At 46.3% G+C, this 17,546-nt stretch overlaps 1 protein-coding gene and 1 long non-coding RNA gene across 5 annotated transcripts in view; one reads left to right on the forward strand and one right to left on the reverse strand.

Annotated features, from left to right (window-relative positions):
• LOC110515989 (rho GTPase-activating protein 42) overlaps nt 1–17,546 on the reverse strand; it is a 224,508-nt gene that overhangs the window by 26,878 nt on the left and 180,084 nt on the right. For 2 of the 4 annotated variants that reach the window (XM_036965193.1, XM_036965191.1), the window contains 6 exons: nt 11,752–11,836; nt 11,401–11,459; nt 7,260–7,365; nt 6,827–6,986; nt 6,191–6,341; nt 2,826–3,443 (listed from right to left, as the gene is read on the reverse strand). In XM_036965193.1, coding sequence (XP_036821088.1) covers nt 2,826–3,443; nt 6,191–6,341; nt 6,827–6,986; nt 7,260–7,365; nt 11,401–11,459; nt 11,752–11,836 — 1,179 coding nt within the window. The remainder of the gene's footprint in view (nt 1–2,825; nt 3,444–6,190; nt 6,342–6,826; nt 6,987–7,259; nt 7,366–11,400; nt 11,460–11,751; nt 11,837–17,546) is intronic. The other 2 variants (XM_036965192.1, XM_036965194.1) reach the window with 1 other exon arrangement.
• On the forward strand, nt 13,121–13,974 carry LOC118944717. Its single transcript, XR_005040013.1, has 3 exons — nt 13,121–13,643; nt 13,719–13,757; nt 13,833–13,974. It is a non-coding gene; the product is annotated as an uncharacterized LOC118944717 (long non-coding RNA).

Below are 17,546 nucleotides of genomic sequence, written 5' to 3' on the forward strand. Positions count from 1 at the left end.
GTGCTCTGCCATGGGCCTATTACCGTTTGAGTGTTCCCAGGGGTATCAGCCCCCGCTCTTCCCTGAGCAGGAAGAGAAGAGTTCGGCATACCTTCTGCCCAGATGTTTGTCCGGTCGGCCCTCCTCAAGACCACCTCCAGGTATCGACAACAAGCGGATCGCCATCGGACCCCGGCTCCCCGATATCGTCTCGGGTAGAAGGTATGGCTATCCACCCGGGATCTGCCCCCCCCCCCCCCCCCGGTGGAATCCAATAAACTCTCCCCACGGTTTATTGGCCCGTTCCCCATCTCCAAGATTATTAGCCCCTCTGCTGTTCATCTTCTGTTGCCCCGTACCTTTCATGTGTCCAGTGTCAAACCCATGTTTCACAGCCCTTTGTCACCCGTTTCTACCTTACCCTGACCCTGAGCCTGCCTGCCGTCCGGTACCGTTGCCCCACCTCTGGTTTACTGACCCCTGCCTGCCTTGACCTGTCTATCGTCTGCCCCTGTTGGATTATTAAACTATTGTTTATTCCACGTGGTCTGCATCTGGGTCTTACCCTCATACCTGATAAGGAGCACCATTGTGAGAAGTGGCAGAGTGTCACTCCGGCACCAGCGGCTCTACACCTCTGTGTAGTAGTAGCCTATGTGTCGGTCTGTAAGAGGGACTCCAAGAAGCTTCTCATTAAATATATTTGTAATTTACAAGGTTTTGGCTACACTTGACTTTCCAACACACTATCACAATAAATATAATTATATATTATATTATAATAACGAAAAAAGTATATCTCACCTGGGATTCAAACTTGCCGCAAATGGCAGGCTGGCTAACTTTGAGCTATTCATCCAGTCCTGAGACCCTAGCAAAACTTGGCTTTTAATTGACCTGACTTTCATTTATCTCCATATCCAGCCCTTATATTTAACCTCATAATGAAGTGTTGTACAAGTAGAACACAAAACTATTTGACATGAACAGTTGCATTCATCAGTTTTATTGACAAACGTCAACAACAACAAAAATAAAGACTGACAAAAGCAAAAACATGATAAAAATGAATTTACATGAATGCTTTAAGTACAAAAATGGTTTGCTCAGTGGGAAATGAATATCCAACTAGTCAGTGACAACTGTGGGGAGTTCGGAACTTGTGAAAGCAGCTATTTGAGCTTATTATCGACACTTTGTCCTGGGATTTCCTATGATCTAAGTAGAAGAACGTCTTTCCTTCTAACGACTCTTGTGTAGCTTGTGTGCGTCATAGAGCAAAACGTGCGTGTTTGTGAGAGTCTCAGCTTTTCATAGATCGCTTTTAATAGTGTGTAGCTCAAACCATTCTGGCTATACAGCCGTTTTTGTAAAGAAAAAAGACCCAGCCCGAGGCCCTTCAGGATCTGTTCTTGTCTCACAAACACCGCTCCAGCTTAGCCCCCATTAAACGGATGCAGAAGAAATAGACAAATCCAATGAAACAACCCAAAATTCTGTAGCTCAAACACACAATGTTAAAAAAAATGTCTTAAATAACACCAGAGCAACGGTGGGACTCATTGGATTAACATTTCTTGCACGTTTTAGTAACTTGGAATAGCAGATCGTGGCTTTGTTTTAAGGACAGTTCCATGAACAAGTGTTGGATCACGTCCAACAACGTTTCCGATTTTAAATGCCTGATACAGATTTAACCAGATATAATCACGGTTAGTATGGAGGAGTCAGGTTACAAGAAGTCAGGTTACAAGGAGTCAGGTTACAAGGAGTCAGGTTACAAGAAGTCAGGTTACAAGAAGTCAGGTTACAAGGAGTCAGGTTACAATGAGCCAGGTTACAAGGAGTCAGGTTACAAGGAGTCAGGTTAAAAGGAGTCAAGTTACAAGGAGCCAGGTTTCAGGGAGCCAGATTACAAGGAGTCAGGTTACAAGGAGCCAGGTTACAATGATCCAGGTTACAAGGAGTCAGGTTACAAGGAGTCAGGTTTCAGGGAGCCAGGTTACAAGGAGTCAGGATTCAGGGAGTCAGGTTAAAAGGAGTCAGGTTACAAGGAGTCAGGTTACAAGGAGCCAGGTTACAAGGAGTCAGGTTACAAGGAGCCAGGTTACAAGGAGTCAGGTTACAAGGAGTCAGGTTACAAGGAGCCAGGTTACAAGGAGTCAGGTTTCAGGTAGTCAGGTTACAAGGAGCCAGGTTACAAGGAGTCAGGTTTCAGGTAGTCAGGTTAAAAGGAGTCAGATTACAAGGGGTCAGGTTTCAGGGAGTCAGGTTAAAAGGAGTCAGGTTACAAGGAGTCAGGTTAAAAGGAGTCAAGTTACAAGGAGCCAGGTTTCAGGGAACCAGATTACAAGGAGTCAGGTTACAAGGAGTCAGGTTACAAGGAGCCAGGTTACAATGATCCAGGTTACAAGGAGTCAGGTTACAAGGAGTCAGGTTTCAGGGAGCCAGGTTACAAGGAGTCAGGTTACAAGGAGCCAGGTTACAAGGAGTCAGGTTACAAGGAGTCAGGTTTCAGGTAGTCAGGTTACAATGAGCCAGGTTACAAGGAGTCAGGTTTCAGGTAGTCAGGTTAAAAGGAGTCAGATTACAAGGGGTCAGGTTACAAGGAGTCAGGTTACAAGGAATCAGGTTACAAGGAGCCAGGTTACAAGGAGCCAGGTTACAAGGAGTCAGGTTACAGTATTTAATCAGAACAGCTAACATGTAGTCTTTGATCATGTGCAACTTGGCCAATGATTTTAATTTGCTGATACTTAAACTTAAACTAAAACGTAAACTTTTCTAATGTTTCGCAAGTATGGCCCCACAGAGATTTGATTTGCAGAGATATGTTGGACTCTTACCTTCAGATATATACAGTGACCTGAGAGAGGGAGCGGCTGAGCGGTTCAGCTGGGTCAGTTGGGTCACGGGCACCGGCCGGAGATCCGTCTGGGAGTGGGGGGCTTTCTTCGGGCCGATGGACCCCCTGGGTGTAGCTGTGGTGCTGGTTGAGGACAGACTCAGAGCATCTCCCTCCGACTCCCCGTCTGTCCTCCCTGTCTCCACGTCTTCCCTGGAGCTAGACTCTGGGCTGCTGAGGCAGGATGGGACACTTCCCTTCCCTGGCCCGTTGGAAGAGAGCTGTGAGGGGGAGCGACGGAGACCCAGTGTTGGGCCCTGACCCATCTCCTGCCCCATACTGGTCCCCTGACCCATCTCCTGCCCCAGGCTGGTCCCCTGACCCATCCCCTGCTTCAGGCTGGTACCCTGACCCATCCCCAGCCACTGGCTCGTCCCCTGCCCCATCCCCAGCCACAGGCCAGGGGGATGGGAAGCCTTGTCTTTGGGCTGGTGGTGGGAGGAAGTGCCAGTGGTCTTGGAGGAGCTGTTCTGCTCAGAGGAGTGGGAGGAGAGGGACTCCATGCTTCCCAAGGGGGTGCTGCCTGGACTGCTGCTGAACGTGTCACCTGTACAAGGACCAGAGAGCAGGAACACACAGCATCATTAAAACCTGCTGAACGGGTCACCTGTTACAAGGACCAGGAACACACAGCATCATTAAAACCTGATGAACGGGTCACCTGTTACAAGGACCAGGAACACACAGCATCATTAAAACCTGATGAACGGGTCACCTGTTACAAGTACCAGGAACAGACAGAGTCACTAAAACCTGCTGAATGTGTCACATGTTACAAGGACCAGGAACACACAGCGTCATTAAAACCTGATGAACGGGTCACCTGTTACAAGGACCAGGAGCACACAGCGGCACCCTGTTCCCTATATAGTGCACTACTTTTGACCAGGAACCTATGGCACCCTGTTCCCTATATAGTGCACTACTTTTGACCAGGAACCTATGGCACACTGTTCCCTATATAGTGCATTACTTTTGACCAGGGACCTATGGCACCCTGTTCCCTATATAGTGCACTACTTTTGACCAGGGACCTATGGCACCCTGTTCCCTATATAGTGCACTACTTTTGACCAGGAACCTATGGCACACTGTTCCCTATATAGTGCACTACTTTTGACCAGGGACCTATGGCACCCTGTTCCCTATATAGTGCATTACTTTTGACCAGGGACCTATGGGCCATTTGGGATGCAGACAGTATTATTACTACTGTGGCTAAATGTAGTAGCACCACCACTACAGAAACTAAGAGAATAGAGTTACTGGCTACATCCTGGGATGTTTTGTATTTTCTGATGGTGCCCTGGTAGATGAAGAGATAATATATTAATTAACAGCTCATATGTCATGAATGCTGCAGCAGGTCAGATTAGCTAGCAGAGTGATATGACCCCCTATTCCAGGGGAATATGTCATGAATGCTGCAGCAAGTCAGATTAGCTAGAAGAGTGACATGACCCCCTATTCCAGGGGAATATTTAATGAATGCTGCAGCAGGCCAGATTAGCTAGCAGAGTGACATGACCCCCTATTCCAGGGGAATATGTAATGAATGCTGCAGCAGGCCAGATTAGCTAGCAGAGTGACATGACACCCTATTCCAGGGGAATATGTAATGAATGCTGCAGCAAGTCAGATTAGCTAGCAGAGTGATATGACCCCCTATTCCAGGGGAATATTTAATGAATGCTGCAGCAAGTCAGATTAGCTAGAAGAGTGATATGACCCCCTATTCCAGGGGAATATGTAATGAATGCTGCAGCAGGCCAGATTAGCTAGCAGAGTGATATGACCCCCTATTCCAGGGGAATATTTAATGAATGCTGCAGCAGGCCAGATTAGCTAGAAGAGTGATATGACCCCCTATTCCAGGGGAATATGTAATGAATGCTGCAGCAGGTCAGATTAGCTAGAAGAGTGATATGACCCCCTATTCCAGGGGAATATGTAATGAATGCTGCAGCAGGTCAGATTAGCTAGAAGAGTGATATGACCCCCTATTCCAGGGGAATATTTAATGAATGCTGCAGCAGGCCAGATTAGCTAGCAGAGTGATATGACCCCCTATTCCAGGGGAATATGTAATGAATGCTGCAGCAGGCCAGATTAGCTAGCAGAGTGACATGACACCCTATTCCAGGGGAATATGTAATGAATGCTGCAGCAGGCCAGATTAGCTAGCAGAGTGATATGACCCCCTATTCCAGGGGAATATGTAATGAATGCTGCAGCAGGCCAGATTAGCTAGCAGAGTGATATGACCCCCTATTCCAGGGGAATATGTAATGAATGCTGCAGCAGGTCAGATTAGCTAGCAGAGTGACATGACACCCTATTCCAGGGGAATATGTCATGAATGCTGCAGCAGGCCAGATTAGCTAGCAGAATGACATGACACCCTATTCCAGGGGAATATGTAATGAATGCTGCAGCAGGCCAGATTAGCTAGCAGAACGACATGACACCCTATTCCAGGGGAATATGTAATGAATGCTGCAGCAGGCCAGATTAGCTAGCAGAGTGACATGACACCCTATTCCAGGAGAATATGTAATGAATGCTGCAGCAGGCCAGATTAGCTAGCAGAGTGACATGACACCCTATTCCAGGGGAATATGTAATGAATGCTGCAGCAGGCTAGATTAGCTAGCAGAGTGACATGACACCCTATTCCAGGGGAATATGTAATGAATGCTGCAGCAGGCCAGATTAGCTAGCAGAGTGACATGACACCCTATTCCAGGGGAATATGTAATGAATGCTGCAGCAGGCCAGATTAGCTAGCAGAGTGATATGACCCCCTATTCCAGGGGAATATGTAATGAATGCTGCAGCAGGCCAGATTAGCTAGCAGAGTGACATGACACCCTATTCCAGGGGAATATGTAATGAATGCTGCAGCAGGCCAGATTAGCTAGCAGAGTGATATGACCCCCTATTCCAGGGGAATATGTAATGAATGCTGCAGCAGGCCAGATTAGCTAGCAGAGTGACATGACACCCTATTCCAGGGGAATATGTAATGAATGCTGCAGCAGGTCAGATTAGCTAGAAGAGTGACATGACCCCCTATTCCAGGGGTATTCAAATATGACCCTATGTGATCCGCACTGCTGCTAGCGTTTTGTTCTACCACATCATGAATTCCACTCACCTTGTGTCCCAGGTCTAAATCAGTCTCTGATAAGAAGGTGCATATCTGATGCATATCTGAATGCTATAGGTTTACAGGCCTACAGGGAATATGGTATCATTCGATATGCAACAATTGCCTGCAGTGCTAGGGATAGGTGTAGGACTCACTGTCAGCGTCTGCAAGGCACAGTGTTGGGGTGTAGATGCTGCGAGGCTTCCTAGGGCCTGTGGACAGGCAGATGGCCCTGCTCCTGCGTGAGCTTGGTCGGGATTGGGGCTGGGGCAGAGGTACGTTGGGGTCTGGAGGCTGGTGGAAGATCTGGAGAGGGGAGAGAGACAAATTGTTTTATTAACTGAGCATGACAGTGGTATATAACTAGCTAGGGTCTGGGGAGTTTCCTGCTTAGGTCACATGGTCAGACATATACCTAAATACCTAAAAACCCCTACTATAGGCCCAAGACATGACACACACCTAAATACCTAAAAACTCCTACTATAGGCCCAAGTCATGACACATACGTAAATACCTAAAAACTCCTACTATAGGCCCAAGACATGACACATACGTAAATACCTAAAAACTCCTACTATAGGCCCAAGACATGACACATACGTAAATACCTAAAAACTCCTACTATAGGCCCAAGACATGACACATACCTAAATACCTAAAAACTCCTACTATAGGCCCAAGACATGACACATACGTATACCCAGGACCAGGAGCGCTACCAGCAAACAAAATATTTTTACAGGCTCAATATTTCAGTCTGATTTCAAAGAAACCAGAAACTCTCTTGCCTTGTCAAAGTTCTCGATGAGAATCTCCACCACGATGTTCTGGAATTTAATGTTCATCATGGCGGCCACCGTCTCCTCCTGTGACCTCATCAACGTGGGCCCGAAGATCACGCCCAGGTTGGACACCGTCATCAGGTTGAACTGGCTGTGGGTGGACACTCTGTGGGGCAGGAGACAGACAGATCAGACAGGATGGTATAAGGTTTCAATATCACACTACATTATTGATGCCCCCGCGTGAACAAACATCGAACACAATGTTTTCATTTGAGTCACTTAGCAGATTCTCTTATCCAGAGAGACTTAGTTAGAGTGCATTCATCTTAAAGGTAGCAGGACCTTCAGATTGTGAGACTGATGGATGAAGTGTGACATCTTCCTACACAATAGATTTACGATGTGATTTTAGACTGGTCAGTTAGGAGAGACCTACGTGACGAGGTGTTTGATCAGTAGCTCCATCATCTCCTTGTTCCTTTCAGGCAGCTTATGGACCAAGGCATGGACGGCCCTAACCCTGTAGTTCTGGTCTTCACACTCTGGGGAGGGGGGAGGGGGAGAGGGGGGAGGACGGGGGAGGAGGGGGAGAGGCGGAGAAGGGGAAGAAGGGGGAGGAGGGGGAGGAGGGGGAGAGGCGGAGAAGGGGGCGAAGGAGGAGGAGGGGGTGGAGATGGGGGATGAGGGGGGAGATTGGGGAGGAGGGGGGAGATGGGGGAGATGGGGGAGATGGGGGAGAAGGGGGAGATTGGGGACAGAGTCATGATAAACACACTGACAGCTTCATGGCTGCTTGTTTTTGATTACATGCTCATGTTTTTCCATGTAACATGCAAAACAATCTATCGTCAAAATATCTTAAATTCTTAAATTCAATTGTAGACTATTTCTAAATTGACTGAAACATTTTTTTTTGTTGTATGTTGCAATTTAGAACAAAACAAAAACACACAAAAAAATACAAAAAAGCACAGCTGACAGACAAATGAAGTGAGTCGTGGGACAAGAAGAGAGCGACAGTTACACAACAGTCAGAATTCCTAGTCAGCGTTCCTGGTCAGCGTTCTTGGTCAGCGGTCCTAGTTAGCGTTCCTAGTCAGCGTTCCTGGTCAGCGTTCCTAGTCAGCGATCCTGGTCAGCGTTCTTGGTCAGCGTTCCTGGTTAGCGTTCCTAGTCAGCGTTCCTGGTCAGTGTTCTTGGTCAGCGTTCCTAGTCAGCATTCCTAGTCAGCGTTCCTGGTCAGCGATCTTGGTCAGCGGTCCTGGTCAGCGGTCCTGGTCAGCGGTCCTAGTCAGCGTTCCTAGATAGCGGTCCTGGTCAGCGTTCCTAGTCAGCATTCCTAGATAGCGGTCCTGGTCAGCGTTCCTGGTCAGCGATCTTGCTCAGCGGTCCTGGTCAGCGGTCCTAGTCAGCGTTCCTAGATAGCGGTCCTGGTCAGCGTTCCTAGTCAGCGTTCATAGTCAGCGTTCCCAGTTAGTGTTCCTAGTCAGCGTTCCTAGTTAGTGTTCCTAGTCAGCGTTCCCAGTCAGCGTTCCTAGTCAGCGTTCCTAGATAGCGGTCCTGGTCAGCGTTCCTAGTCAGTGTTCCTAGTCAGCGTTCCCAGTTAGTGTTCCTAGTCAGCGTTCCTATTCAGCGTTCCCAGTCAGCGTTCCTAGTCAGCGTTCCTAGTCAGCGTTCCTAGTCAGCGTTCCCAGTCAGCATTCCTAGTCAGCGTTCCTAGTCAGCGTTCCTAGTCAGTGTTCCCAGTCAGTGTTCCCAGTCAGCGTTCCCAGTCAGCGTTCCTAGTCAGCGTTCCTAGTCAGAGTTCCTAGTCAGTGTTCTTAGTCAGTGTTCCCAGTCAGTGTTCCCAGTCAGCGTTCCTAGTCAGCGTTCCCAGTCAGTGTTCCCAGTCAGCGTTCCTAGTCAGCATTCCTAGATAGCAGTCCTGGTCAGCGTTCCTAGTCAGCGTTCCTAGTCAGCGTTCCCAGTCAGCATTCCTAGTCAGCGTTCCTGGTCAGCGTTCCTAGTCAGCGTTCCTAGTCAGCGTTCTTAGTCAGTGTTCCCAGTCAGTGTTCCCAGTCAGTGTTCCCAGTCAGTGTTCCTAGTCAGCGCTCCTAGTTAGTGTTCCTACTCAGCGTTCTTAGTCAGCGTTCCTAGTCAGTGTTCCTAGTCAGCGTTCCTAGTCAGTGTTCCTAGTCAGCGTTCTTAGTTAGTGTTCCTAGTCAGCGTTCCTAGTCAGCGGTCCTAGTCAGCGTTCCCAGTCAGCGTTCCTAGATAGCGGTCCTGGTCAGCGTTCCTAGTCAGCGGTCCTAGCCAGCGTTCCCAGTCAGCGTTCCTAGTCAGCATTCCTAGTCAGCGTTTCCAGTCAGCATTCCTAGTCAGCGTTCCTAGTCAGCGTTCTTAGTCAGTGTTCCCAGTCAGTGTTCCCAGTCAGTGTTCCTAGTCAGCATTCCTAGTTAGTGTTCCTACTCAGCATTCCTAGTCAGCGTTCCTAGTCAGCGTTTCTAGTCAGCGTTCCTAGTCAGCGTTCCTAGTTAGTGTTCCTAGTCAGCGTTCCTAGTCAGCATTCCTAGTCAGCGTTCCTAGTCAGCGTTTCTAGTCAGCGTTCCTAGTTAGTGTTCCTAGTCAGCATTCCTAGTCAGCGTTCCTAGTCAGCGTTCCTAGTCAGCGTTCCTAGTCAGCGTTCCTAGTCAATGTTCCTAGTCAGTGTTCCCAGTCAGTGTTCCCAGTCAGTGTTCCCAGTCAGTGTTCCTAGTCAGCATTAATAGAGAAATCTGCTGGAGGAGTTGGTCCTGAAAAAACTAATATTTTCCAAGTTAATGGTGTTAATGATTTCCGTTATCCATCAGGGCTAAGGTAAGGGTTAGGGCAAGGTAAGGGTAAGGGTTAGGGCTAAAGAAAGGGCTAGGGCAAGGTAAGGGTTAGGGCTAAGGTAAGGGTTAGGGCTAAGGTAAGGGTTACGGCTAAGGTAAGGGTTAGGGCTAAAGAAAGGGTTAGGGTTAAGGTTAGGGTTAGGGCTAAAGAAAGGATTAGGGTTATGGCTAAGGTAAGGGTTAGGGCTAAGGAAAGGGCTAGGGCAAGGTAAGGGTTAGGGCTAAGGTAAGGGTTAGGGCTAAGGAAAGGGCTAGGGCAAGGTAAGGGTTAGGGCTAAGGTAAGGGTTAGGGCTAAGGAAAGGGTTAGGGCTAAGGTAAGGGTTAGGACTAAGGAAAGGGCTAGGGCAAGGTAAGGGTTAGGGGCTAAGGTAAGGGTTAGGGCTAAGGAAAGGGTTAGGGCTAAGGTAAGGGTTAGGGCTAAGGAAAGGGCTAGGGCAAGGTAAGGGTTAGGGCTAAGGTAAGGGTTAGGGCTAAGGTAAGGGTTAGGGCTAAGGTAAGGGTTAGGGCAAGGTAAGGGTTAGGGTTAGGGCTAAAGAAAGGGCTAGGGCAAGGTAAGGGTTAAGGCTTAAGGCTAAGGTAAGGGTTAGGGCTAAGGTAAGGGTTAGGGCTAAGGAAAGGGTTAGGGCTAAGGTAAGGGTAAGGGCGAAGGTAAGGGTTAGGGCTAAGGAAAGGGTTATGGCTAAGGTAAGGGTTAGGGCAAGGTAAGGGTTAGGGCTAAGGTAAGGGTTAGGGCTAAGGTAAGGGTTAGGGCTAAGGTAAGGGTTAGGGCTAAGGTAAGGGTTAAGGCTAAGGTAAGGGTTAGGGCTAAGGTAAGGGTTAGGGCTAAGGAAAGGGTTAGGGCTAAGGTAAGGGTAAGGGCAAGGTAAGGGTTAGGGCTAAGGTAAGGGTTAGGGCTAAGGAGTGGGTTAGGGCTAAGGTAAGGGTTAGGGGCTAAGGTAAGGGTTAGGGGCTAAGGTAAGGGTTAGGGCTAAGGTAAGGGTTAGAGCTAAGGTAAGGGTTAGGGCTAAGGTAAGGGTTAGGGCTAAGGTAAGGGTTAGGGCTAAGGAAAGGGTTATAGGGCTAAGGTAAGGGTTAGGGCTAAGGTAAGCGTTAGGGTTATGGCTAAGGTAAGGGTTAGGGTCAGGGTTAAGGTAAGGGTTAGGGTTAAGGTAAGGGTTAGGGTCAGGGTTAAGGTAAGGGTTAAGGTAGGGGTTAGGGTCAGGGTTAAGGTAAGGGTTAGGGTCAGGGTTAAGGTAAGGGTTAGGGTCAGGGTTAAGGTAAGGGTTAGGGTTAAGGTAAGGGTTAGGTAAGGGTTAGGGTCAAGGTTAAGGTAAGGGTTAAGGTAAGGGTTAGGGTCAGGGTTAAGGTAAGGGTTAAGGTAAGGGTTAAGGTAAGGGTTAGGGTCAGGGTTAAGGTAAGGGTTAGGGTCAGGGTTAAGGTAAGGGTTAGGGTCAGGGTTAAGGTAAGGGTTAGGGTCAGGGTTAAGGTAAGGGTTAGGGTTAAGGTAAGGGTTAGGTAAGGGTTAGGGTCAAGGTTAAGGTAAGGGTTAAGGTCAGGGTTAGGGTCAGGGTTAAGGTAAGGGTTAAGGTAAGGGTTAGGGTAAGGGTTAGGGTTAAGGTAAGGGTTAGGTAAGGGTTAAGGTAAGTGTTAAGGTAAGGGTTAGGGTCAGGGTTAGGGTCAGGGTTTGGTTAGTGGTTTTGCAGGTCAGCTGTGTGCTGATAATCTCTCCCCATTGTATTACTTACTGACGGCCATGATGAAGTCTTTGTGGAGCTTAAAGGTCAGCAGAGGCTCAGAGAGACACCTGGTGGATGAAAAGGGAACATGAAGAGAAGGAGGGAGACAGCGTACGTCTCAACTATTCACTCTTTTCCCAGCATTAACAATGGTGAAAACTCCCTCCAGATAACGCTTACACCAACCGCTTACACTGGTTGACCAAGGATGGGAGGGTTTCAGGAAGGCATTAAGCAATGTCATGATGATTCCTAGCCAGGGAGGAGCAGGGAGCAACTGGTAGGGCAACATGACCTCAGCTAATTCACTAGGTCCATGCATATCTCTGTGTGTGTGTGTGCGTGTATGTGTGTGTGTACCTGAGGTAATTCTTCAGGCCGCTGGTGATGGTCTTGTTGTCCCAGGTGTCTGGGTCCAGGTTCATATCAACTGGAGCCTTGGTTGCTACGGGATACAAAACAACAACACAACCATTTACACAATTACACTGTACCTGACTGACCTGTTCCAGAACACAGCTCAGTAGTGGATTTAAAGTATACAGTGTGACTTTTCTGATAAATTCTTTGAGGGGTTTGTAAAGCATCTACGTAGGTCTATGGGTTAGTATATATACACACTATAGACTCACTAGACTATATACACACTCAGACTACTATGTTTAGTAAGGCATCTACGTCGGTCTATGGGTTATGAAGGGTTTGTAAAGTATCTACGTAGGTCTATGGGTCTACGTAGGTCTATGGGTTATGAATGGTTTGTAAAGCATCTACGTAGGTTTATGGGTCTACGTAGGTCTATGGGTTATGAAGGGTTTGTAAAGCATATACGTAGGTCTATGGGTTATGAATGGTTTGTAAAGCATCTACGTAGGTTTATGGGTTATGAAGGGTTTGTAAGGCATCTACGTAGGTCTATGGGTTATGAAGGGTTTGTAAGGCATCTACGTAGGTCTATGGGTCTACGTAGGTCTATGGGTTATGAGGGGTTTGTAAGGCATCTACGTAGGTCTATGGGTTGTGAATGGTTTGTCTATGTCTATGGGTTATAAAGGGTTTGTAAGGCATCTACGTAGGTCTATGGGTCTACGTAGGTTTATGGGTTATGAAGGGTTTGTAAAGCATCTACGTAGGTCTATGGGTTATGAATGGTTTGTAAAGCATCTACGTAGGTCTATGGGTTATGAGGGGTTTGTAAGGCATCTACCTAGGTCTATGGGTTATGAATGGTTTGTAAAGGATCTACGTAGGTCTATGGGTTATGAGGGGTTTGTAAAGCATCTACGTAGGTCTATGGGTTATGAATGGTTTGTAAAGCATCTACGTAGGTTTATGGGTCTACGTAGGTCTATGGGTTATGAAGGGTTTGTAAAGCATCTACGTAGGTCTATGGGTTATGAATGGTTTGTAAAGCATCTACGTAGGTTTATGGGTTATGAAGGGTTTGTAAGGCATCTATGTAGGTCTATGGGTTATGAAGGGATTGTAAGGCATCTACGTAGGTCTATGGGTCTACGTAGGTCTATGGGTTATGAGGGGTTTGTAAGGCATCTACGTAGGTCTATGGGTTATGAATGGTTTGTAAAGCATCTACGTAGATCTATGGGTTATGAGGGGTTTGTAAAGCATCTACGTAGGTCTATGGGTTATGAAGGGTTTGTAAAGCATCTACTTAGGTTTATGGGTCTACGTAGGTCTATGGGTTATGAAGGGTTTGTAAAGCATCTACGTAGGTCTATGGGTTATGAAGGGTTTGTAAAGCATCTACGTAGGTCTATGGGTTATGAAGGGTTTGTAAAGCATCTACGTAGGTCTATGGGTCTACGTAGGTTTATGGGTTATGAAGGGTTTGTAAGGCATCTACGTAGGTCTATGGGTCTACGTAGGTTTATGGGTTATGAAGGGTTTGTAAGACATCTACGTAGGTTTGTGGGTCTACATAGGTTTATGGGTTATGAAGGGTTTGTAAGGCATCTACGTAGGTCTATGGGTCTACGTAGGTTTATGGGTTATGAAGGGTTTGTAAAGCATCTACGTAGGTCTATGGGTTATGAATGGTTTGTAAAGCATCTACGTAGGTCTATGGGTTATGAGGGGTTTGTAAAGCATCTACGTAGGTCTATGGGTTATGAAGGGTTTGTAAAGCATCTACGTAGGTTTATGGGTCTACGTAGGTCTATGGGTTATGAAGGGTTTGTAAAGCATCTACGTAGGTCTATGGGTTATGAAGGGTTTGTAAAGCATCTACGTAGGTCTATGGGTCTACGTAGGTTTATGGGTTATGAAGGGTTTGCAAGGCATCTACGTAGGTCTATGGGTCTACGTAGGTTTATGGGTTATGAAGGGTTTGTAAGGCATCTACGTAGGTCTATGGGTCTACGTAGGTTGATGGGTTATGAAGGGTTTGTAAGGCATCTACGTAGGTCTATGGGTCTACGTAGGTCTATGGGTTATGAAGGGTTTGTAAGGCATCTACGTAGGTCTATGGGTCTACGTAGGTCTATGGGTTATGAAGGGTTTGTAAGGCATCTACGTAGGTCTATGGGTCTACGTAGGTCTATGGGTTATGAAGGGTTTGTAAAGCATCCACGTAGGTCTATGGGTTATGAAGGGTTTGTAAGGCATCTACGTAGGTCTATGGGTTATGAAGGGTTTGTAAGGCATCTACGTAGGTCTATGGGTTATGAAGGGTTTGTAAAGCATCTACGTAGGTTTATGGGTCTACGTAGGTCTATGGGTTATGAAGGGTTTGTAAAGCATCTACGTAGGTCTATGGGTTATGAAGGGTTTTGTAAAGCATCTACGTAGGTCTATGGGTCTATGTAGGTCTATGGGTTATGAAGGGTTTGTAAAGCATCTACTTCGGTCTATGGGTTATGAATGGTTTGAAAGCATCTACGTAGGTTTATGGGTTATGAAGGGTTTGTAAGGCATCTACGTAGGTCTATGGGTTATGAATGGTTTGTAAAGCATATACGTAGGTCTATGGGTTATGAGGGGTTTGTAAAGCATCTACGTAGGTCTATGGGTCTACATAGGTTTATGGGTTATGAAGGGTTTGTAAGGCATCTACGTAGGTCTATGGGTCTACGTAGGTTTATGGGTTATGAAGGGTTTGTAAGGCATCTACGTAGGTCTATGGGTCTACGTAGGTTTATGGGTTATGAAGGGTTTGTAAGGCATCTACATAGGTCTATGGGTCTACATAGGTTTATGGGTTATGAAGGGTTTGTAAGGCATCTACGTAGGTCTATGGGTCTATGGGTTATGAAGGGTTTGTAAAGCATCTACGTAGGTCTATGGGTTATGAATGGTTTGTAAAGCATCTACGTAGGTCTATGGGTTATGAGGGGTTTGTAAGGCATCTACGTAGGTCTATGGGTTATGAATGGTTTGTAAAGCATCTACGTAGGTCTATGGGCTATGAGGGGTTTGTAAAGCATCTACGTAGGTCTATGGGTTATGAAGGGTTTGTAAAGCATCTACGTAGGTTTATGGGTCTACGTAGGTCTATGGGTTATGAAGGGTTTGTAAAGCATCTACGTAGGTCTATGGGTTATGAATGGTTTGTAAAGCATCTACGTAGGTTTATGGGTTATGAAGGGTTTGTAAGGCATCTATGTAGGTCTATGGGTTATGAAGCGTTTGTAAGGCATCTACGTAGGTCTATGGGTCTACGTAGGTCTATGGGTTATGAGGGGTTTGTAAGGCATCTACGTAGGTCTATGGGTTATGAATGGTTTGTAAAGCATCTACGTAGGTTTATGGGTCTACGTAGGTCTATGGGTTATGAAGGGTTTGTAAAGCATCTACGTAGGTCTATGGGTTATGAAGGGTTTGTAAAGCATCTACGTAGGTCTATGGGTTATGAAGGGTTTGTAAAGCATCTACGTAGGTCTATGGGTCTACGTAGGTTTATGGGTTATGAAGGGTTTGTAAGGCATCTACGTAGGTCTATGGGTCTACATAGGTTTATGGGTTATGAAGGGTTTGTAAGGCATCTACGTAGGTCTATGGGTCTACGTAGGTTTATGGGTTATGAAGGGTTTGTAAAGATTCTACGTAGGTCTATGGGTTATGAATGGTTTGTAAAGCATCTACGTAGGTCTATGGGTTATGAAGGGTTTGTAAAGCATCTACGTAGGTCTATGGGTTATGAAGGGTTTGTAAAGCATCTACGTAGGTCTATGGGTCTACGTAGGTTTATGGGTTATGAAGGGTTTGCAAGGCATCTACGTAGGTCTATGGGTCTACGTAGGTTTATGGGTTATGAAGGGTTTGTAAGGCATCTACGTAGGTCTATGGGTCTACGTAGGTTGATGGGTTATGAAGGGTTTGTAAGGCATCTACGTAGGTCTATGGGTCTACGTAGGTCTATGGGTTATGAAGGGTTTGTAAGGCATCTACGTAGGTCTATGGGTCTACGTAGGTCTATGGGTTATGAAGGGTTTGTAAGGCATCTACGTAGGTCTATGGGTCTACGTAGGTCTATGGGTTATGAAGGGTTTGTAAAGCATCCACGTAGGTCTATGGGTTATGAAGGGTTTGTAAGGCATCTACGTAGGTCTATGGGTTATGAAGGGTTTGTAAGGCATCTACGTAGGTCTATGGGTTATGAAGGGTTTGTAAAGCATCTACGTAGGTTTATGGGTCTACGTAGGTCTATGGGTTATGAAGGGTTTGTAAAGCATCTACGTAGGTCTATGGGTTATGAAGGGTTTGTAAAGCATCTACGTAGGTCTATGGGTCTACGTAGGTCTATGGGTTATGAAGGGTTTGTAAAGCATCTACTTCGGTCTATGGGTTATGAATGGTTTGTAAAGCATCTACGTAGGTTTATGGGTTATGAAGGGTTTGTAAGGCATCTACGTAGGTCTATGGGTCATGAATGGTTTGTAAAGCATATACGTAGGTCTATGGGTTATGAGGGGTTTGTAAAGCATCTACGTAGGTCTATGGGTTATGAAGGGTTTGTAAAGCATCTACGTAGGTTTATGGGTCTACGTAGGTCTATGGGTTATGAAGGGTTTGTTAAGCATCTACGTAGGTCTATGGGTTATGAAGGGTTTGTAAAGCATCTACGTAGGTCTATGGGTCTACGTAGGTTTATGGGTCATGAAGGGTTTGTAAGGCATCTACGTAGGTCTATGGGTCTACGTAGGTTTATGGGTTATGAAGGGTTTGTAAGGCATCTACGTAGGTCTATGGGTCTACGTAGGTTTATGGGTTATGAAGGGTTTGTAAAGCATCTACGTAGGTCTATGGGTTATGAAGGGATGGTAAGGCATCTACGTAGGTCTATGGGTTATGAAGGGTTTGTAAGGCATCTACGTAGGTCTATGGGTCTACGTAGGTCTATGGGTTATGAAGGGTTTGTAAGGCATCTACGTAGGTCTATGGGTCTACGTAGGTCTATGGGTTATGAAGGGTTTGTAAGGCATCTACGTAGGTCTATGGGTCTATGTAGGTCTATGGGTTATGAAGGGTTTGTAAGGCATCTACGTAGGTCTATGGGTCTACGTAGGTCTATGGGTTATGAAGGGTTTGTAAAGCATCCACGTAGGTCTATGGGTTATGAAGGGTTTGTAAGGCATCTACGTAGGTCTATGGGTTATGAAGGGTTTGTAAAGCATCTACGTAGGTTTATGGGTCTACGTAGGTCTATGGGTTATGAAGGGTTTGTAAAGCATCTACGTAGGTCTATGGGTTATGAAGGGTTTGTAAAGCATCTACGTAGGTCTATGGGTTATGAAGGGTTTGTAAAGCATCTACTTCGGTCTATGGGTTATGAATGGTTTGTAAAGCATCTACGTAGGTTTATGGGTTATGAAGGGTTTGTAAGGCATCTACGTAGGTCTATGGGTTATGAATGGTTTGTAAAGCATATACGTAGGTCTATGGGTTATGAGGGGTTTGTAAAGCATCTACGTAGGTCTATGGGTTATGAAGGGTTTGTAAAGCATCTACGTAGGTTTATGGGTCTACGTAGGTCTACGGGTTATGAAGGGTTTGTAAAGCATCTACGTAGGTCTATGGGTTATGAAGGGTTTGTAAAGCATCTACGTAGGTCTATGGGTCTACGTAGGTTTATGGGTTATGAAGGGTTTGTAAGGCATCTACGTAGGTCTATGGGTCTACGTAGGTTTATGGGTTAT

This window comes from Oncorhynchus mykiss, chromosome 27, assembly GCF_013265735.2.
Source record: "Oncorhynchus mykiss isolate Arlee chromosome 27, USDA_OmykA_1.1, whole genome shotgun sequence".
Classification (NCBI taxonomy): Eukaryota; Metazoa; Chordata; class Actinopteri; order Salmoniformes; family Salmonidae; genus Oncorhynchus; species Oncorhynchus mykiss.